This window comes from Polistes dominula, unplaced genomic scaffold, assembly GCF_049000335.1.
Source record: "Polistes dominula isolate Pdom_NZ unplaced genomic scaffold, Pdom_raw_medaka contig_11, whole genome shotgun sequence".
Taxonomy (NCBI): domain Eukaryota; kingdom Metazoa; phylum Arthropoda; class Insecta; order Hymenoptera; family Vespidae; genus Polistes; species Polistes dominula.
Genome location: NW_028301154.1, coordinates 2773176 through 2797019, shown reverse-complemented (window position 1 = coordinate 2797019; position 23844 = coordinate 2773176). Strand labels below are relative to the sequence as shown.

The 23844-nt window shown below is 29.5% G+C and overlaps 1 protein-coding gene across 9 annotated transcripts in view; it reads left to right on the top strand.

The window, feature by feature from the left end:
• LOC107071973 (cell adhesion molecule Dscam2) overlaps positions 1-23844 on the top strand; it is a 191048-nt gene that overhangs the window by 82755 nt on the left and 84449 nt on the right. For all 9 annotated transcript variants that reach the window (XM_015331475.2, XM_089178704.1, XM_089178702.1 and 6 more), the window contains exon 4: positions 21555-21875. In XM_015331475.2, coding sequence (XP_015186961.1) covers positions 21555-21875 — 321 coding nt within the window. The remainder of the gene's footprint in view (positions 1-21554; positions 21876-23844) is intronic.

Sequence of the window (23844 nt, the reverse complement as noted above, 5' to 3'; positions counted from 1 at the left end):
GATGAACGTTGGGTTTGAAAGTAGATGGAAAAGATCGGAGATAGAAATTAAGATTGGATTAAGGATTGAGAATGACTTACATTAGAGATAAATTAGGTTAATCAGTTTCTTATTAATTTTCTCCTTTTCTTTTTTTTTTTATAAAATATTGTATATATAATATATAAAATATAATATAAAATTAATAATATATATAAACAATAATTATAATAATAAAAATCGTTGCAAAATCTCATACATACGAGATACGATTAACATATATATACATAAACCAATAGATGTATAGATATATATATAGAGAAAGGAAATGGTTGATAGGAATAGGAATCCCCCTCAGATACTGCGTTAATTCCTACGGGGGAGGAAGCTGATTAATCGGAAACAGGGACTATCGTGCAAATAGGCGCGAGATAACCCGGCCCTAGCTAGCACGTTCACCTATCTCTATGCCGATGTGTCCTCTACGGGTTCCACATAATGCATCCTGATGGTGGTGGTGGTGGTGATGGTGGTGGTAGTGGTAGAGAGAGGTTCGATCGACCCCATTCCTAGATTTAGAGTTAAGTCCGTAAGCGAGTCACCTTCGTGCAACAGAGAACACCCAAACTGGAGATGAACGGTGGACGAATAGGAAGGACGAAGCTTGATGATGATGATGATGATGATGATGATGATGATGGCGAGGTAGAGGAGGAGGAAGAGGAGAAGGTGAACGAGGTGAAGAGGGGTGGCAGGAGGAGAAGGAGGGTGAAGGGGTGCTAGAGGGTAACCGATCGCATCGATTTAATTACGATCGATCTGTCAAACTAAACGCGATAGTCTCGCAAGAGACATATATATATATATAGATATATATATAGATGCTTGGCCTAAATCTCGAATATGTTTGCCAGTTTCAGCATCCAACGTTCCACCACCTTCCCTCCCCTCCACCCTCTTCTAGTAGTTTCGAACTCGCTAACTTGGTAGGACTGCTTGCGTGTTTAATGGTTTCTCTCCTCTAGTGGTAGTAGTTGTAGTAGTGGTAGTAGAAGTACCTTCCCCTTCCTATCCCTTCCTAAAGGAACCCAAATTCGCGCCATGTAACCTGCGAACGGAATGGTATTTACTCGGATAATCGACAACGGATACGAACAATTTATCTCTCTTATCAACGATCTATAACCACTAACGAAAAGGGGCTTTTGTTATTTGATTAAGTCTCTTTGATGTATGTTTGCGATAGGTTTATCATATTTACCTATACCTATACTTGATTTAATCGATATATATATATATTTATTTTTTTTCTTGTATAATTTCATTGACTTCACAAATAATATTCAAGATTTTGTTATAAGTTATATAGACATTTTTTTTAAGGGTTGTTGATAGATATAAAATACAAGCAATTAATTAGATTTAATTATTAGTATGATTAATCATAATTCGATTAATTATTGTTGATATTATTAAACATTGTGAAACTTCATTGATAGTAAATGGGAATCGTGGTACACGCAGTCTCTTAAATTTGCACCGGAACATTCGATTTACATTTATCTCTCTCTCTCTCTCTCTCTCTCTCTCTCTCTCTCTCTCTCTCTATCGTTCTATTCTATAGTAGGCACACAACTAACTATACCAATCGCATTGAATCCTAGCGAAATAGCGATTTAGCCTGCGGCCAATGCGAATTTCTAACACCGATATTGGACACAATGAAATACTCCTAGATACGCGTTATTCTACAATCCTGTCGAATTTCCAATCGATATTAGTACAGAAAATACGACGAACGCGTTTCGATAATCTACATTCATTCGTTTTGATTAATTAAATAATTGTAATTATTATTATATCTAGATTAAATTAAATGAAATAAAGAATATATATATATATATATATAATTGAAGAATAAAAAAGTTAAATTGAAAAAAAAAAAAAACTGATTAAATTAATATGAATGTCGATATATCGTTTGGAAAACAAAACAAAAAAAAAGAAACACAGATTGAATGATTTTTATTTCACATGATTATTAATAATTATAATTAATTAAAAATTAATAAATAAAAGGATAGGAAAGAAAAATAAAATGATGAATAAATTTGGTATATATATATAGATATGCCAATTAGGTGTATTTAAATTATTTCAGAATTAATTAATATGATGATGATAATGATGATGATGATTAAAAATATTTACAAAAGAGATTAAAAAAAAAAAAAAATAGAATAAAATGAAAAATAAACGTGGAATTATTTAAACGGAGATTTTTCCATTGAAACGTGAATTCGTTTTTTTCTTCTTCTTTTTTTTTTAGATTTTTATTATTTCTTTCAATTTTTCTGCCAAACGAGAATGAAAATGCGACCACGCGAGAGGGTAAGAGGAGGGAGGGAGGGGGTGGAAAAACCCGATCGTATACATAAACGCGTTGCACATATACATAGTAGACACACATACATAAACACACATATATAGTGCTTGTCATACGAACAACGAGAACGACAACGACAAGGACGTTTCGCGTATCGTTTTGAATTTGGAAAATGTCCGAGAGGTCTTCGCATCGTTGCACCGTCCAACTGCGCCACACGTTGCATCCTCGTTGCAGTTGCATTCCTGGTTTCATCGGAGGGAGGTAGGGAACCCTACGCTCTAGCAATGCGGAAAGGGATGGTAAAAAAAAAAAAAAGAAATAAATAGAAAGAAGGTCGGCGAATATAGAACGAAAGAAAGAAAGAAAGAAAAAAAAAATGGAAAGAAAAAAGAAAAAGAATGCGAAGAGAAAAGAAAAAAGAAGAATTGGAGGAAAAGGGGTTACACTATTAAATTGCGAAATAACTCGGCATGCCATCGAGATATGAAAAAATAGAGAGAGAGAGAGAGAGAGAGAGAGAAATAGAAAGAGAAGGAGAGAGAGAGAGAGAAAGAAGTATAAAGAAAATAAAATGAAATAAAATGAAATAAATTAGAGGCTGACTTATTATATTTTATTTTATTTAATTCTTTTTTTGTAATTTTTGAAACAAATTTTTTTCTTCTTTTTCTTTTTTTATATTTATATTATTTTTATAATTATAATAATATTATTTTATATTCTTATTTTATATTTATAATTTTATATTATATTTATATTTATCTTTTATATATATATATATATAAAATTTATATTATAATATTATAATTTTTTATATATATATAATTATATTATTTTTATATTTATATTTATATTATAATTAATAAATTATATTAATAATATTAATATATAATATTATTATTAATATACTATTATTTATTTATATTATATAATTTATTTATATTATTATTAATTATATTATATAATTATAATTATAATTAAATAATATTAATATTTATAATAAATATATATAATTTAATTTATAATAATATAATATAATTAATATATATCTTTGCCCAAATAAATGCATGACGTACTGATACGTCAAATATAGCTAAAATGTTAATACACCCTTATACGTAAAAAAGTATATATATATATATATATATATATATATATATATAATATATTTTTAATTAATATACTTTACTATAATATAATGTGATAAATATCGACAAAAAAAAAAAAAAAAGGTAAGAATCTTTTACCATACCTATACTTATACTTTGGCATTAAAAAATCGCTCGTAAAATAATAAAAGGAATATGGTGAAAAGAATAGAATAGTAAAGAAAAGAAAGAGAAAGAAAAAGAGAGAAAGAGAGAGAGAGAGAGAGAGAAAGAGAGGAAAAGTAAAGAAGAAAAAGAAAAAGAAAATGAAAAAAAGGAAAAGTAAGTAACGAGGAACAAAAGGAATTTTGCTTACGTAGCAACGGGGCAGTGTACCGTCGTGATCACCAACGCTATTGTACCTTTTAATTATATTCAGAGTAATTAACGATGGATGGCGTATAATGAACAATATCTGCGGCTAGACTATATTTACTTCGATGAAAAGAGAAAGAGAAAGAGAAAGAGAAAGAGAGAAGGTTAATGGTTGTGGTAGTAGCAGCAATGGTGATGGTAGTTGTGGTGGTGGTGATTTTCAGAAAATAGGATAGAATAGGGAAAAGTAAAGGGGTTGTGAAAAGAGAGGGTAGGAAAGAGAAAGGTTTCATCATGTCCATGAACATTTTATATGCCTGTTCCATATTTTACTTAAACAATTGAAAATAATTTACAATTTAGCCAACGCAATGCAACGCGTCGACGCCAACGACGACGACGACGACGACGACGACGACGACAACGACTACGACGACGTAGCACCGTTTGTAATTAGAATGCAAAATGAGCTTTAATGCTTTTCGACCTCTGCCCTTTTCCCTTCCTCCCTTACCTACAAACCTACACCTCTCGCGTTCTTTTTCTACTCATTTACATGTATAATGCGTGTGTGTGTGCGTGTTATCCACGAAAGAAAACCCCCGAGACTAACATTTCTGCAACCCCACCCACTCCCTCTCCCTCCCAAAAAAACAAAAAACAGAAAATAAAAAAATACGAAAAAATTAAAAGAGAAGGGGTAGGATGAGGGGGTAGGATAAGGGGGTTAGGAATTGTAGGGGACGAGGTTGGGGAATTTAACGTGGCAGGAAGCTTTTTTAAAAATGTCTTCGAATACTTTGTTCCACGATTTTCCTAGCCAAACACGCGCGCCCACGTATATACACACTTACACGTATATTCATATATATGGACGACCAAAAAAAAAAAAAAAAACAAATGTAATATCGTACCATTTAAACACATTTCTTCGAAACCCCCTTACCGTTGCTAGCCACCACCTTTTTGCGGTTCCCCAGGTTATTTTCAACGTTTCATTGCGTCCAATTGTTTTATTCAATTTTTTTTTATCACACACACACACACACCATCTGTTCTTTTACAATTTTTTAAATTCTTTCTTTCTACTTTGTGTATTTTTTTTTTTGCAAGTGATCTTTCTACTTTTCATAAATCGGTAGCATTTAATGAGATTCAAAAAAGAGAGAAAGAGAGAGAAAGAGAGAGAAGTTAATCGAAATTAGCGATTCCCATAACGAACGGGAAATGTTTAATAGGGAGGAGGGGGAGTGGGAGGAGGAGGGGGGGGTAGATGGTCTCTACTCTCTTCCAATGTTGGTCCAGGAATTTCATAAATCTAAAGCTCGGCGTAGATTAACGTCAACTAATTTTCCTCGAAGCAGCTCATGGGAATACGATTTGTGCATTTCCCTCCCTCCCTCCCTGCCACCCTCCCTCCCACTCTTCCTCCCCCTACTTCCTACACCCTCACCCCCCTATAACAAGGTAATGTTTATTAAACATATATATTAAATGTAAAAGATTGATTGGTGTTTATTAGCTTGAGTAGCCTACACCATTGTAATTTACAACACTGAAGTATAACATTCAAGTTCTTAATCTTGTACAGTTTCGTATTATTCAACAAAAAAAAATTTAATTATTATGCAGGTAAATTTTCAAATTGTCATGAATTTATTCGTCATGTGGGGGAGGAAGGAGGAGGAGGAGGAGGGGGTGGGGGGTAAAGTAAAGTGAGAAAGATGATACAGATATGTGTATGTATATACATGTATTATTTGTATGTGTGTTAACATCGATCGATATTTTCCATTGTATCGTGTACATTGAAGTATCCATGGACAAAAGAGTAAGAGAGATAGATAGATAGATAGATAGAAAATAAAAAGAGAGAGAGAGAGAGAAAGAGAGAGAGAAAGTGTAACGACACTGTCGTTGCATTATGCTAATTCAGCATGCTGCGAGAGAACATGGATAGAGTTGAACGATAAAAGAAGAGGACAAGTACTTACTTAAGATACATTGTACAGTGTATAGTCAGTGTAATAGAACAAAAAGAAAAAAAAGAAAGAAATGAGAAAAGAAAAAAGAAGAAGAAATAAAAATTGAAAAGATTGTAAAATGAAGGAAGTAAAAAGAAAAGAAAAAAAAGGCTATGTCGTACGATAGAAAAAGAAAGAAAAATAGAGAAAGAGAGAGAGAGAGAAAGATAGAAGGGTGGTGTGTATTTTTTTGTTTTATTTATACAGAAATCATTGTCATTGATTTTGCAATGGGGAAAAATTAATTTAATCGAAAAAAAGAAACCTGATGGAAAATTCGTAAGAATCAATTGAAAGGATTGTAAAATGAAGGAAGTAAAAAGAAAAGAAAAAAAAAAAAGCTTATGTCATACGATAGAAAAAGAAAGAAAAATAGAGAAAGAGAGAGAGAGAGAAAGATAGAAGGGTGGTGTGTATTTTTTTGTTTTATTTATATAGAAATCATTGTCATTGATTTTGCAATGGGGAAAAATTAATTTAATTGAAAAAAGAAACCTGATGAAAAATTCGTAAGAATCCTTTCTCACATTCTTAGAAATCCTTGAACTATATTTAAGAGTATTTTACTGTAGAATCTCTTTCTCTCTCTCTCTCTCTCTCTCTCTCTCTCTCTCTCTCTCTCTCTCTCTCTGTTTTATTAACTCATTCTCAATCATTCGCACCCGTTTCTACTTTTCCACTTTCGATTGGTTTCAAACGAATTACACGGGGGGGATCAGCTTTAAATGAATTCCTTCGTTTCCCTCGCTTTTGTATCGATTAATCGAACCAATTCCTCCTACTACTACCCTTTTCTTTTTTTTTTGTTTTTTTTTTTTTTTTTACTAGTCTCATTCCGTCACTCCTCCGCCCTTTCTGCATTTTTCTACAGCCTTTTGGAAACTGTTTCTTCCTTCCTTCCTTCCTTCCTTCCTTCCATCCATCCATCCATCGGAAATCGTTTTATTTATTTCGCACAAACTCGAGTCAGGAAATATCAAACTTTTAACTTTTTCTTTAACCTTACTTTTTTATTATTATTATTATTATTATTATTATTATTATTTATTTTTTATCTCGACAAAGTCAAGAAAGTGTATATTTAAAAAGATTTTAAGAAAATCCTTCCTCTTTTTCTTTTTCTTTTTCTTTTTCTTTTTCTTTTTCTTTTTTAAGATGAAAATTTCGATGTGAAATATATCCTACCGCAAAGATGGAAGAGTTTATTAATAGTTTTTTTATTTAATTTTTAATTTTTTTTTTATTTTTTTACAGTTGGTAAATGATCTTTTGATCCGTTTATTTCGACTTTTTACTAATTGGTTCTTTCCTTCTTTTTTTTTGTATTTTCTATTTCTTTCTTTGGTTTCTTTTGAATTTTATTTCTTTTTCTTTTTCTTTTTCTTTTTTCTTTTTTATTTTTAATCATAATTAAATCATATACATTTGCATTAAAAATATTTCACTCACGTTTCTATATTGCATTACATTTTTTTTTGTTTGTTTTGTTTATTATATTTCTATTATTTTGCATTTCAACGTTTTTTAATTTCTTCTTTTGGTTTTTTATTTCTTTTCTTTTTTTTTTTTCTTTTTGTGGTAGAAAAATGAACAAAAGCGACTGTGCACTGCGTTTGTATAAATTTTTCTTCTTAATCGTTATAAACATCGTAATAATTGTGATCATTTTTACGAGTATAACTATATTATATAATATAATATAAAGCATTGCGTGTGTATGAAAGAACTCGCGCGTATGAGCAAAATAATAATAATAATAATAATAATAATAATAATAATACTAACAACAACGAGGAAACAGCAACAAAACTAGAAGAAAAAAAAAAACAAGTAGAACAAGTTAAACTCTCATAGTTCAAAATATCGTATTATTTTATGACGACGTAGAGTTTTTTAGAGGGGGGGAGTGGGGGGGGGGGATTTTTGATAATTACACCTGTTTCTGATGGTTATGATTATAATTATGGTGGTAGGCTCTGGTCGTGATTGTACGTAGAACAAGAAGAAGGAGAAGATGATGATGAAGAAGATGAAGAAAGAGGAGATGAAAAAAAAAAAACAAATGGAAGGTTTAGGGTGGTGGTAGTGGTGGTGGTGGTGGTGGTGGTGTTAAGGTAAAACGTGCCAACATTAACTCATTTTACAATGTACAACGTAAATTTATGCTTCGTGAGATTTTGCCGGTGGTTTCTCGTTCGTCACAAGTTAATTAAGCTCGTAATTCTTCTCCCACTCCTGTATGTTACTTTCATTTATCTCTCGCTCACTTTCTCTCTCTCTCTCTCTCTCTCTCTCTCTCTCTCTCTACTTCTCTTTCTCTTTCTCTTTCTCTCTTTCTAATTAACTAAATTTCAAAGCTTTTGCATGAATACGATACGCGTTATGAGATGATGTAATCGAAATGAAATGAAAAAACAAATTTTCATGTCAAAATTGAACTCTCGTTTTATGAACACTTTACACACCCATATTTTTTTTTGTTTTCTCAATTTACCTTTGATTTATCACATAACTTTGTTTTTATATCAGATTACATTTTATACTTAATATTACATTGTTTGAAATATTTTATTTTAATTCTAATTAATATTTTATGTCAAAATTGAACTCTCGTTTCATGAACACTTAACACACCCATATTTTTTTTTTTGTTTTCTCAATTTACCTTTGATTTATCACATAACTTTGTTTTTATATCAGATTACATTTTATACTTAATATTACATTGTTTGAAATATTTAATTTTAATTTTAATTAATAATCGAATATAAGATTAATGGAATACTTTTAAATATAAAAGTTTAGTATCATATTGTTAGTTTTATCATTAAATTAAAGGTTTATTTTACGAAACCATAGCAATGAGTGATTTCTGATGCTACTCATGGTTATAATATTTACGTTATTCTATAACTCGAATATTTTCATTTGACTTTTGACTGTCAATTTGATATCAAACGTTGTGGAATGAAGTGTGAAATCGTGTGGAATCACACACATGATAGAAAACACTCCACATTTTCCTATGTTATTCCTTTCCTTTTCTTTTTATTTATATCATATATCAGATAATTTAATTACATTTTATACTGAAATAAAACCATGTAAATTTTTTTACTCTACTTCTGATTATTATTTATAATAAAAATATAATTGTTTTTTTTTTCTAAACTTAAAGATAATATCGTTGAGTACTATCAAAATTAATATTATAATAGATTTTGAAAAAGTCAGAAAAACAGGAAATAAATAGAAAGACTAAGACGTAGAAGTAGAAGTAGAAGAAGTAGAAGTATAAGTAGAAGTAGAAGTAGAAGTAGAGGGTTAGTAAAGCATTAATCGGGAAGATTAACTTTGCTAAGAGGGGAATTAAGAAAGTTACTCCGGCAACGAAAGAAGAACTTAGAAGCTGCTATCTGGTGCTAAGCAGTTTACGAAGGAAGGACCTCATAGTGTCTTTTAAAGTATCTACTTCTACCCTCATTTTCCTTTTCCCTATCCCTTTCCCTTTCCTTTACTTTCCTGTACTTTCTTGTTCTACTTCTTCATTCCACTAAAATCATCGTTTTAGTTTCTCGCATTATAATATCTTCGAGTATTTCCAGTTCATTTCTCTCTTACATTTCATTTTGTCTAATGTAAATAAGAATTTAAAGTAACAAATAGATATATATATATATATATATTAATATTTATATTAAATAATATAATTATAATATAATATTAATTAATATTATATAATATTATATAATTTATAATATAATATAATAATATATTATAATAATTATATATAAAAAAAAATATATATATATATATATAAGAGTGCATATAGCTAATAATATAACTATTATTTTAGTTATTATAATAAACTAATTATTATAAAATTATAATAACTATATTATTATAACTATTATAATAAAATTAACTATTATATATATATATATATATTTAGTCAAAAATGATTTATTTATTAAAAAAAATGCTGAAATGCTAATCAACCAAATGATTTCCATCATTTTCTAACACATTTTGCCATTGATTCCCTTTAAAAAAAAAAAAAAAAATCCTTCGATTATTCATTGATCGTTTTTTGTTTTTTTTTTTTAATATATAATATTTATGAGTATATTTTGTAGATAAAAATATAAAACAAAACAAAAAAAATACAAAATGAAGGCAAAGAGGAAATTCGAGATTCTAGTTTATCGATAAGAATCGTCGATTTCTGCGAAAAGCCAAGCACTATATATATACTACCACCACCATCACAACCATCACAACCACCACGACTATCAGCAACATAACCAATACCACGATCAAGCACTACCATCAACATTCCCATATCCTACAATCCTCTCTTTTCTCCTTATGATATTCTCCTGGCAGAGTTCGTTTAATCGAAGCCACCCCCCGTAGTAAAACGATATCCGATAATCGATTCGCCGTGGCTTCGGAAAATCCAATCGCGTATTCGCCATAGATAGAAAGAGATGGACGGATGGACAGAAAATGATGGAAAGAGAGAGTGAGAGTGAGTGAGAGAGAGAGAGAAGAAATAACCGTCCATCTTCAACTCGACGACATTTAACACGTCGACAACTACCATAATCTTGAAATTCGAATTCTTCCTAACCAGAAATATCCCTTTTACGTAATTTTCAATATAATAATAAAAAAATAAAAAAAAAAAAAAAAATAATTAAAGAAAGATAGGAAATAGGAATTTTCACGATATTACGATTCATTTACGTTCGTATTTCGCGATATTTCGAATCGACGATTAAATTTGAAATGATAACATTGGATAAAGAAGATGGAAGAAATATGTAGAAAAAGATAGAAAGAGAAAATCAAACTGATCACGCAGATTTACGATATACTTCGATTATGCCAACGAACGTCTAGACTATTTTACACACACTTCTCAACATTTACATACACATTTACGCATAAATTATATAACTTATCAATCAATCTCTGTGATATTTTTATGATACAAATTTTATCTTAGAAAATTATTAAACAATATACATAAGTATGTGAAAGAGGATTGAGAATGAGAAGGAGGAGGTTAAAAAGAATGTTGGATTTGGTGGACATGAAAAGGTTGAGGAGGGGGAAAGGGTGGAAGGAGCAGAAGGCACAGATCCAGGGAATTGCCAACCATTCCAGACTCAAGGGATTAACTCACCCAGGAATGCATTTCTCTCTTTCTCTCTCTCCCTCTCTACCTCTTTTAATGCGTGTGTGTGTGTGTGTGTGTGTGTGTAGGGGTTGGGTGGTCTAGTTGTGTAGGGGTCTATTTCTCTTTCTGTCTAACTTGTTCTTCTTCTTCTTCTTCTTCTTCTTCTTCTTCTTCTTCTTCTTCTTCTTCTACTTCTTCTTCCTATCTCTCGAATCGCATCCTTCCATGGAAGGAAGAAAAGGGGAAAGGTTTGGAGAAAGGAGGAATGGGGGGTTGATTTGGTGATGTCGGTTAGACGAGGACACTCACAGTCATTTTCTCCATTTTGCAATTCGATTTCCGTCGATATTGCTTCGTCTAGGTGGATTCTTCCATTCGGTCGGATGAAGACGTCTGCGAACTTCAGATATATTCTACGTGCGATCATACGTGGAGAGAGAAAAATAGTTAGGAGAGAAAGAGAGAGAGAGAGAGAGAGAAAATGAGAGAGAGAGAGAGAGAGAGAGAGAGAGAATAGAAGACATGAAAAATGAATAAGAAAATTCTAACTGACTAATTTTATCGTTCCAACATTATTTCTCTACTTTTTCTTTTATCTTTCTTTCTTTCTTTCTTTCTTTTTTTTTTTTTTTTTTTTTATAACATAAAAATTCGGTGTCACATTGTTAGTTTCCAATGAACTATAAAAATTGCTGAGAAGGAATTTTATTAAAATTTTTTTTCCAATTTAGGATATATAGGATAGCTTTAATTTAATAATTTATTATTTAAAGGTTATCTCTCTAAGTACTCTAAGTTCTGTAAGTTTTCAATAGATATACATATTCGATTTACATATGAAATAACTAATCTAGCTTTTTATTTCTTTTTCTTTGTATTATTATTTTGTGCGTTGTTATAATTTACTAAATAATTTAGAATTTGTATTAAATCAACGTTTTTTTAATTTTATTTCAATTACTATGAGAACTCGACATATTTTTCTAATTTAATGAAATATTAAAAAAAGAAAAGAAAGAAGGTGGTGAATGTAAATTTTCAATGAACTTTGAAATTACTAAGAACAAATTTTATTAAAAATTTTTTCCAATTTAGAATATAGGATAGTTTTAATTTAATAATTTATAATTTAAAGGTTATCCAAGTCTTCTAGATTCTGTAAATTTTTGATAGATATACATATACGATTTACATATGAAATAACTAATCTAGCTTTTTTCTTTTTTTCTTTGTATTATTATCTCGTGTGTTGTTATAATTAACTAAATAGTTAAATAGTTCAGAATTAATATTAAATCAACGTTTTTTGATTTTATTTCAATTACTATGAAAACTCGACATATTTTTCTAATTTAATGAAATATTAAAAAAAGAAAAGAAAGAAGGTTTTAATGTAAATTTCCAATGAACTTTGAAATTACTAAGAACTAATTGTAATGAAATTTTTTTTCCAATTTAGGATATAGGATAGTCTTAATTTAATAATTTATTATTTTAAGGTTATCTCTAAGTCCTCTAAATTCTGTAAGTTTTCGATAGATATACATATTCGATTTACATATGAAATAACTAATCTAGCTTTTTCTTTTTTTTTCTTTGTATTATTATCTCGTGTGTTGTTATAATTAACTAAATAATTTAGAATTAATATTAAATCAACGTTTTTTTTATTTTATTTCAATTACTATGAAAACTCGACATATTTTTCTAATTTAATGAAATATTAAAAAAAAAAAAAGCTAAGAAAGAAGATGTAAATGTAAATTATAAAATTCTATACATATTTGATATATGCACATATATATATATAGACACCTCTTCTATATATGGAAAAAAAGGGATGGATGAATAAGAAGAAGATGTCAAGCGACTAATTTGATTGTTTACCATGCTTCACTCTTGATCTTTCCTACTTGTTCCTTTTTCCTAAAGGAACTCAAGAAGACCAGTGCCAACATGCTCCATGACGCGTGCATAATGCTCGTCTACTTTCTGTGTACCTTGAGAAGAAGAACGATGGGGTAAGAGAGAAAGAAGGGAGGATGAGGGATGAGATCGAGAATGAAGGGGGTGTTAGGGGGTCCGGAGACTACATCGATTCGACTCTGGCGAGCAAAGTGATTCGATAAGATGTCGGGAACATCGTGTTACGTCGGAGTTTTGGAAAAAAAAAAAAAAAGAAAAAGGGAAGAAGAAGAAGAAGAAGAAGAAGAGGTTCAGGTTGATAATCGAGCACCCGGAAGTTGCCTTCAACGGCTTCCTAACTTTTAATATACATACACTTATATACATATATATTAAAATGTAATACACGAATATCATGATAATGTTTTACATTTTTTTATTTACTCGTACAATTATTTATTTATATCTTATATAGATTTTTAAGTACTGTGAATTATTCAAAAGATGGTGCTGTATTACAATTCAATTATTTCACCTTTTTTTTCTTCAGATTTACATATGACATAACTAATCTTACTTTTTTATATTTTTTCTTGTATTAATATTATTGTAATTGTTTTATAATTTTCAATTTATTAAATCATTTAAAATATTATACTTTGCATTAATGCAAACCTTACAAATTGTCGTCAAAAGAAAAACGAATCTTTTAAACATTGAATTAAATTTAATTAAATGAAACTACCAAACAAGAGTATCTAAGAATGAGATAAAAAAAAAATCGACAACTAAAGAATCATGTCATTTGAATAAAATTTTCTTAAGTATATATATATATATATCCTTGTGGTAGATTCGTTGGAAGATTAAGAACGAACGTTTCATCGTCTACGTCATTGTTGTCGTCGTCAGATGAAAATGGGGTGCGTGGGTGGAAAGGTAGACAAGAAAGGTGGAACAGAGGTTGTGAAGGGGTGGGTGAGATCTCGTTGGGTTGGATAGTAGAGAGTGAGGGTGGTAGTGGGGTAAAGAGAGTTAGGTGGTTGAATGGGGGGATGGGGGTTGGCTTTATATTCTACGGAATCGATCCACACTCTCCCCATGGCTGCTTTATCCGATGCACAGCGTCCGATTGTGCGTATTTACATTCATGTGCGTGTATGTATGATGAATCTCTGTGTATGTATATATATACGTATGCGTGTTCAATACGTGCATCAATAAATGCGTGTGCGTTTACATGCATTTGTTTATGAGAATGTGTATGCTAGTGAATATGCATGTGTATGATGTGTACGATGATTCTCTTTCTCTCTCTCACTCTGTTGTATGTAAAATCGAAGGCAAACTATCGGCCAATCGTATTGGCTTTTCCCACACACACACACACACACGTGAGTTTCCACCTATCCCTCTCTAAACGTCTCCTATCATTGCCGGTGGCATTGTATGCGCCATTACCATCGGAGAAATTAACCGTGATCCCTGGTACACTACTCGCTCATTCACTCGCTCAGGGGTTTTGTGTGTTACTTTTGCTCTTTTATTCAAGAGCAAAAGAAAAAAGAAGAATATAATATATATATATATATATATATATATATATATATATATATATATATATATATATATATATATATATATATATATATATATATAATATCATGATAATAATAATTCAAATGTTTATTTTTTACATTTGTTTACTTTTTAAAAACAATCTTTACTTATATCGTTTCTTCAAATTTTGTATTTCTTTTTAAACCCATTGACTGGCAGACATATTTAGAGTGTCTTACCTTAAACTTATAAAAAAATAATAATATCAAGCTATTGATATAATATTGTAATGATATTTACAATAATTGTTAAGTAATGTTTTTGACACTCTATCAATATTTTATTCAACCATTGTAATAATTCTTAAAACAACAAATAACCATTTGTAATTAATCTAAAATTGTAGCACATACTACGAGATATCTCGTAGTTGGCAGTCAATGGGTTAATGTGCAAACAAATCATACTAAATTTCAAATGATTCATGAAAAATAATATACAGGATGATCGGTAACTGATGGTACAAGCGAAAAGGGGCTGATTTTACATGAAAAAAAATTTTGTTTGTACATTCGTGCATTGATTGAACTCGTAGTTGGCAGTCAATGGGTTAATGTGGAAACAAATCATACTAAATTTCAAATGATTCATGAAAAATAATATACAGGATGATCGGTAACTGATAGTACAAGCGAAAAGGGGCTGATTTTACATGAAAAAAAATTTTTTTTCGTACATTCGTGCATTGATTGAATTTTTCGTAAACTTGTAAATTGAAATAAGAAACAAATGCTATTTTGGCAACCATAACAAAAAATCTCTCAAAGGGAAAGAAAAAGTAGAATAATAAGAAGGAAAAATAGATAGTCGGATTCAAGAGAAAAGTAGAAAGGAAGAGAACGAAAGAAGAGTTAAGGGTTGATATACGGGGCAAAGGGAAAGGGGTTAGGGGAAAGGGGTTAGGGAAAGGAAACGCTTTGTTCTGGTCCATGCCACCTGTGACTTAATTAGCGGCATATGTAATCACGTTTGACGACATATTTTTTTCGGTTCTTCTTTCTTTTCACTTCACACATGCACATACACACACACACACATACACACACACTTATGTATAATATATTCTTTTGTTTTTTTATTTTCTTTCCTACCCCCATAGCTTTTCTTCATTTCTCAGAGAGAATGGGAAAAGAGACAGATAGAAAAGTGGCACCGTAATTAACGGCTCTACTTTACCGTTGTTTTCTAAAATTAACGAAAGAAATATACGCGATAAAAGCTTAAAAGGAGGGATGAAAAGGGGTAGGAACGGGGCTGGGGGGTTTGTGGAGGGGTAAGAAGTAGAGAGGATTGAGCGACAAAAAAAAGAATAATATAAAAAATGAATGGAAAAAATAACCAGGCCGAGAGACAGAGACAGAGGCAGAGAGAGAGAAAGAGAGAGGGAAGAGGGGTGGGTTGGTTGGTTGAGTGGAGGGAATCGGACAGGTGGATAAAAAAGTGGGACGAAAGGTGAGATCCGGTCGCGAATAAATTTATCATTTGTTTTGCCGTGCTTAAAAACGTGTAAGCAATGTGTTCTCGTTTTCATTGTTAACCCTCCTTCCCTTCCCTTATTTCGTTTCTTTTATTTCTCTTTTTTTTTTTCGATATAAAAAGTTGCCAAATTGTTGAAAATAATATTACGAAAAAAGGTATGTTTAATTAAAAAAATGTACGGTTCTATATGTGCATGTTACGATACGTGTACATGCAAAATTATTGATTATTAGGTCATACCAAATACAGTATAACTTTTGAATTGATTTCAATCAATTAATATCAATTTCGTAGTATCGAATTGTCCGTAAAATTTGAGAAAAGTATAAATTGATGCAAATCGTAATAAATATAAATATAAATATAAATATAAATACTAATAATTATTGTGATTAAAATTAATTATTTTTCAGATAGAATATATAAATTATAATGAATATAATAAATATTATAAATAATATTAAAATAAATATTATAAATATATTTTCGCATTTGCGAAAGCCACTATAGTGGTGCACAGTGCCTAAAAGATAAAAAAAAAAAAAAAAAAAGATAAGAACATACACCGATGAAGTTAAATGCATTTACATTCGTAAATTGTAATTATTGTTGAAAAGGATTGAAAGGGAACTTAAGTTTAACTAACTTAACTAAACTCAACTTGACAGTTCTCTCTCTCTCTCTCTCTCTCGAGTAAGTAAGTAAGTAAGTAAGTAAGTAAGGATAGGAAGTAACGTTTATATGAAGGTATAGCAAGTATATGTATGTGTAAGGGAATGGTTGGATCCCAAGTTAGTCTGTTAATTCGTCAGTGACGTGGGTTTCGTGTGCCGGATGATAATGTCGGTGCGATGCACCGGTCGTGCCAGCGGAACAGCACTCTGTAATTAATCAGGAACGCGAGCTACAGCGCGAAAATACAGGCTTGCACTGGGAAACCCAGTAAGAGAGATAGAGAGAGAGAGAGAGAGAGAGAGTTAGTGAGAGATAAAGCAAGCAAACGTGTGAAAGCATGAGAGATAGATAGATAGAAAGAGAGAGAGAGAGAGACAGATGCAGTAGCAGTAGCAGGAGAAATGGAACTAGTAGCACCACCCAACAACTAACTGCAATAGCATCCCAACAGAAACAGCAACAGCAACAGTAACCAGCAACTGCAACTGCACCTACAACTGCTGCTGCTGCTGCTGCTACTGCTACTGCAGTAGTAGAATCGTTTACATAGTCAATGCAGTCACATGTAATGCGTACGAACACATAGTACCTGTAAAGTGTATACACACGTGCATCTAGTGCGTGTACACAGATGGGATGGTCCTCTACGTGTCCGATAACCGGATACGTACCACTGCTAGGTGCATCAACTGCAACGGTAAAGGTGTGTGTGAGAGGGAGAGAAAGAGAAAGAGGGGGAAAGGAGAGATAGGAATGAAGGTGTAGATGTGTGTCGTACGTGTAAGTGTAACATAAATGGCGTCGATGCATAATACTTGAACCACCCACCACCACCCCCGTCATAGCACATACCAACGCACAAGATCTACGTTCCATGCCACCTAGCAGGAAACTAAGTATGTGTTACGGGTGTATGCGTGAAAAGGGAGTTGTATAGGGGGTAGTTTTAAATGTGTTGGATAGTTACAGGGGGGAGAGGGGGGAGGGGGAGAGGGAAACATGTGCAGAACGATAAAACGTTGATGTGCTCGGTGAAATCGTCCACTGCAGCAGCTACGAAATATTAAATTCGCCAACTATCCAGTTTTGGATATTTTCAGGAAACGAGAGAAGAAGTGTTTGTATGTATGTGTGTGTGTGTGTGTGTATGTTATGAGAGAGAAAGAGAATGAGTTGTTCTCGATCGACGTTTATGTGTCCTGTCGAGATAAGCTCTTCTCGAACGATCCTTCTACGAACGAGATGCATTCGTGCGAACGGAGATCGAGCTTGTAGTATTTCAGGACAATGACAACATGGGGTGGACGGTCCACCATGGAAATAGTAATTTCCGTTCTAGTCGACGCAAATAGATCGATTTTTACAAACATTTTACTTTAATATTCTTATATCTTATCTATCTTATGTTGGTAAGTTTAAAACATCAACATATTTTACATAAAACATAGTTTTTATCGCGATAATTTTGTATTTGTTGTATTGCTAATTTAAGGATTTGTATTATAATTCAATTATTTTATGTTTCTCTTTTTTTTCAGATTTATACATACGACATAACTAATAAAATATTATTATATTATATATACTAGTAATAAAAATAGTATATATATATATTGTAGATTTTATTTATAGACTTTTCAGTATAATAATTTTATGAAATATCAACCATTTAGATTTTCCCATTATTTTATAATATATATATATATATAATTATTTGTAATAATTTTTATTAATGAATGTACAAAAAGAAAAATAATAAAAACTCATGTCAAGTGCTTAAAATGACTATCAAAAAAAAAAAAGAAGAAAAAAAAAAAAAACCAAAAAAGACAAGAAAATATGATGCACAAACGAATAAAGGTATATATCCGTTGAAATCGTTCGCAGAATGTACAAACCACCCTCTCGATCTCTCCTCCCACATAAAACCCTAACCCCGATCGTTCTCCCCCTCCCCTCCCCTTCCTACCTCAGCCCCCCACCTTCCACCACCAAACTCGAATGGCGTGATTAATCCAACCATTTTTCTTCCTCGTAGCACGTTTAATACCAGCCTCGTGAAAATCGCTTGCTCGTACTGTGCACGCTAACTGATATCAGTCGCAGAGAGCTGGAATTTGAGAGACTCATACGAGAAAGAGGGAGATAAATAGAGGAAGAGAGGATGGGAAGAAGGGTAGAAAAAGGGGGATGGAGATTCGTGATAATACGAGATGGATAGAGAGAGGGTTGGTTGGTTGGTTGGTTGGTCGGTTGGTTGGTTGGTTGGTTGGTGCATGCACATAGTTGTAAACCAGGACCGCAGGTGCTTCGATGGAACGTATAAAGCCCTTTCCCATACATTAAAATAGAAACACATGCGTATATTTAAGTATATAAATACGGTATATATATATATACTAATATCCATAGAAATTCTGATTGACCAATTATACCTTTTGACATGATTCTATGCATATTATCAAATGATATGTTATTATCAATGATTATAATTATATATTTTGGGGATAAGAAAATTGAATGAAAAAAATAATATGAATGAAAAGTTACATGAATTTGTAAAGGGTTTAGTTTTACATAGAAATTTGAGTTATTTCAATGAATAATGAATAATTAACGAAATTAATTATTATATCGAGTAATAATAGTTATTATAATTAATTAATTTAACTTTGTTTTTATTTATTATATTTTAACACGTAATTTACTAAATAATATAATTTAACACATCATTTAACATAAGTTAAAATCAAATTGTTTAATCTGTCGTTAAATTAAACAATTTAAAATTTGTTAATGAACATTAGGTTAGATTTTTAAATAAGATTCGTTACATAAAATGAATATATATATATATATATGTCCGAGTAAAAGATCGATTAATTTTCATGTTGAAAAAACTTTTCAAATCGTGGATTACTTTTCCAAATCTTTTTTCTCTATCATTCTATCTAACTGTCCTATCTATTTATCTCGGTTTTTTCTTTTTTTTTTTTTTCTATCTGAAGATTCAAGAAGTAACGCTTCTTCTTAGAAGGTAAAAACCGGACGAGTGGAATGTTGAAGATGTAAAGAGGGCGGAAATAAAGGACATGTAAGTTAAGTACTCTCGAGTCTGATGCGTGTGGAATAAGATGGATTTCTAAAAAGGGAAGAAAGGAAGAAGAAGAAGAAGAAGAAGAAGAAGAAGAAGAAGTAGGAAAAAGAAAAAGAAAAAGAAACGAAAACTATGAAGAAAAAGAGATAGAAGAAGTGATATCGTCTCATCTTATTTTCATCTTTCCTCTTCCACGAATATTTTCCTTACTTTTCTTTATACGATAATGGCTTTTTGTATGAACGATGGCCTGTCGAGTGTCCGCGAAAAAGAAAAAAGAAAAAGAAGAAAAAAACCTAAAAGAACCTTTTTCTTTTGACGGATAAATTTCGTATTCCACGATGGCATTGAGAATTCAATAAAATCTAACTGAACAACGGTGATCGAGGAAGATCGATATGGGAGTTATTACTTTTACGTGATCGTTCTATTAACACCTGTGTGTAACCTTTTTAAAAATAAAATAATATGACTAGATTATTTTTTTATTTTTGGAAATATCTCAGGGATATCTTGAATTATTATTATATATATATATATATATATAGAAATAAATTTGGTTTTGAAATGTATTTCTGACCATTATAAAACGTGACAAAAGTGACTAACTTATTCTCAGTTATTAAACTCCAAATAATAATTAAAAAGAAAAGATGGAAAAACAAAGTAAAAAAAAAGAATATTATAAAATTAGAAATTATTTGAGAGAACGATTATTAATATAATGTAACCTATTTAAAAATAAATTCAGTTTGAAATATACCTGACCAACCACCATAAGTTAAGTTTGTTTGAATGTACAATTAATGAAAATTATTATATATAGAAATAAATTTGGTTTGAAATTTATATCTGACCATTATAAAACGTGACAAAAGTGACTAACTTATTCTCAGTTATTAAACTCAAAATCAAAATAATAATTGAAAGAAAAAGATGGAAAAAGAAACTAAAAAAAAAAAAAAGAAATATAAAATTAGAAATTATTTGAGAGAACGATTATTAATATAATGTAACCTTTTTAAAAATAAAATAATATGACAAAATTGTTTTTTAATTATTATATTATATATAAAAATAAATTCAGTTTGAAATATACCTGACCAACCACCATAAGTTAAGTTTCTTTGAATTATTATAGTTTGAATGTACAATTAATGAAAATTATTATATATATAGAAATAAATTGGGTTTGAAATTTATATCTGACCATTATAAAACGTGACAAAAGTGACTAACTTATTCTCAGTTATTAAACTCAAAATCAAAATAATAATTGAAAGAAAAGATGGAAAATCAAACTAAAAAAAAAAGAAATTTTATAAAATTAGAAATTATTTGAGAGAACGATTATTAATATAATGTAACCTTTTTAAAAATAAAATAATATGACAAAATTGTTTTTTAATTATTATATTATATATAAAAATAAATTCAGTTTGAAATATACCTGACCAACCACCATAAGTTAAGTTTGTTTGAATTATTATAGTTTGAATGTATAATTAATGAAAATTATTATATATATAGAAATAAATTTGATTTGAAATGACCATTGATCATAATAGTCACCACATCACCATTGTCAACCACATCACCATAAAAGTTGTAAACAAAAATTAACCAATTGATTCCAACATATAAACTCAAAATAATAATTGAAAAACAAAAAAAAACAAAAAAAAAACACGTGTTGACAAATGATGTTATTAATAAAATATGAATAATAATGTTTCAGGACGAGGAGTGGTGCTGGACAGTCAGGGACCAGTTTTGGTTTCGGAGCCACGTTCATCGGTTGAATTTTCAAACGACACGGGTGCGATGATCCACTGTTCAGCACACGGCAGTCCATCGCCTAGGATCGATTGGTTGATGGGCGATGGCTCACCCGTTTTACCTATACCGCACATCCGTGAGATGTTGGTCAATGGTTCAATGTATTTCCTACCATTTGGTGCAGAGAGTTACAGACACGACGTACATTCAGCAGTTTACAGATGTCAAGCATCCAACAGCGTCGGCAGAGTACTCGGCCGTGAAATTACGGTAAAGGCCGGTGAGTCTGCTATTTTTATAGATATATTTCTTCTGTGTCTTTTTCAAACATATACCGGGTGAACCATCTTTTTATTCGTTTCATTTTATCTTTATATCATTCATATATTTGCTTGTATTTTTTTTTTTTTTCAGGAATCAATATATCGATTTATTATATGTTAATGTAATATATGTATATAATTATATAATTAATATGTTATATATATATATATATATAATAATTTTTTTTAATAATTATTAAATATAAATATAAAAATTTTAATATTTAATTTAATAATTAAATTAACGTGTGATTATTTTATATATTATTTTATATTATATTATATAATATTTATATTATTATTTATATTATATATATATATATTATATATTATATTATATTTATGTAATTATTTATATTATATTATATAATATTATATTACAGAAATTTATAATATATTATATATCAAATTTGTGTTCTTTGATAATTTTTTTTTCTATTTATTATATTTCAAAAGATTATATATATAACAAAGTTTTATTATATTATTTAAAAAAAATAACAAGTGGATTTCTTTTTTATTTTATCCTAATAAAATTATACTGAACAAAAATTATTATATAAATCAACTTAAATATTACAATCTTTGTTCAATCAAATGTGTCTTGTAAGATGAAAAATATTTTAAAAGATTTATAGATATGTGATTTAAAATGATTCACCCAGTATACAACAATTTATCTCTTTCGCACACACTTTCCAAACGATTGCTTTTCCTCTTCCATCTTTCAACAATTTTCTACCTCTTTCTCTCTCTCTCTCTCTCTCTCCCTCTCTTTTTTTATTTCTTTCTTTCTTTCTTTCTTTCTTTTCGAACTCACGAGTAACGTGAACTACGAAACGATAAGTTCGATTAATGGGTATATCAGATTGAAAGAAAAAAAAAATTGTACGAAGAGAGACGTTAATTAATTTCTCCTTGGACAAGAACGATAAATCACTCTTCGAAAAGATTTTATAGCTAAGTGTATATATATATACCAATAAAATGGAGATAACATCTTTGAAAATATCGATTGAGATTTCATTTCTCTTTATGAATTTCTGTATATGAAATAAGTCAATTTATTGATTGTTTATGGAAAATATAATTTCATAACTTTGTTGATATACAATACTTAGCAAAATTTGATATTTATATTAGTATTTTATTATCTCATTTATCTTAATTTATTATTACAAAATATGTGTAATAATTAATTCATTTAATCATAAACAAAAATCACAAGATTAATGTATATTTTTATATAATATAAAAATATATTTGATTTAGTTTTACATAGAAATTTGGGTTATTTCAATGAATAATTAATAATTAACGAGATTAATTATTATGTCAAGTAATAATAGTTATTAATTAATTAATTTAACTTAGTTTTTATTATTTTTTAACACGTAATTTACTAAATAATATGATTTAACACATAATTTAGTAAAATTATATTAAATCAACGTTTTGTAACAAAACCACAGCAACACGTGGCAAGAACATCCTAGTTTATATATATCAATAAAATATATAAATATAAATATAAATATAAAATAATATAAATATAAATATAAAATAAAATAATATTAATATAAATATAAAATAAAATAATATAATTATAAATATAAAATAAAATAATATAAAACAATATAAACATAAATATAAATATAAAATAATATAAAATAATATAAAATAATATAAATATAAATATAAAATAATATAAATATAAAATAATATAAAATAATATAAAATAATATAAAATAATATAAAATAATATAAATATAAATATAAAATAATATAAATATAAATATATAAATATAAAATAATATAAATATAAATATATAAATGTAAAATAATATAATTATAAAATAATATAAATATAAATATAAATATAAAATAATATAACTATAAAATAATATAAATATAAATATAAATATA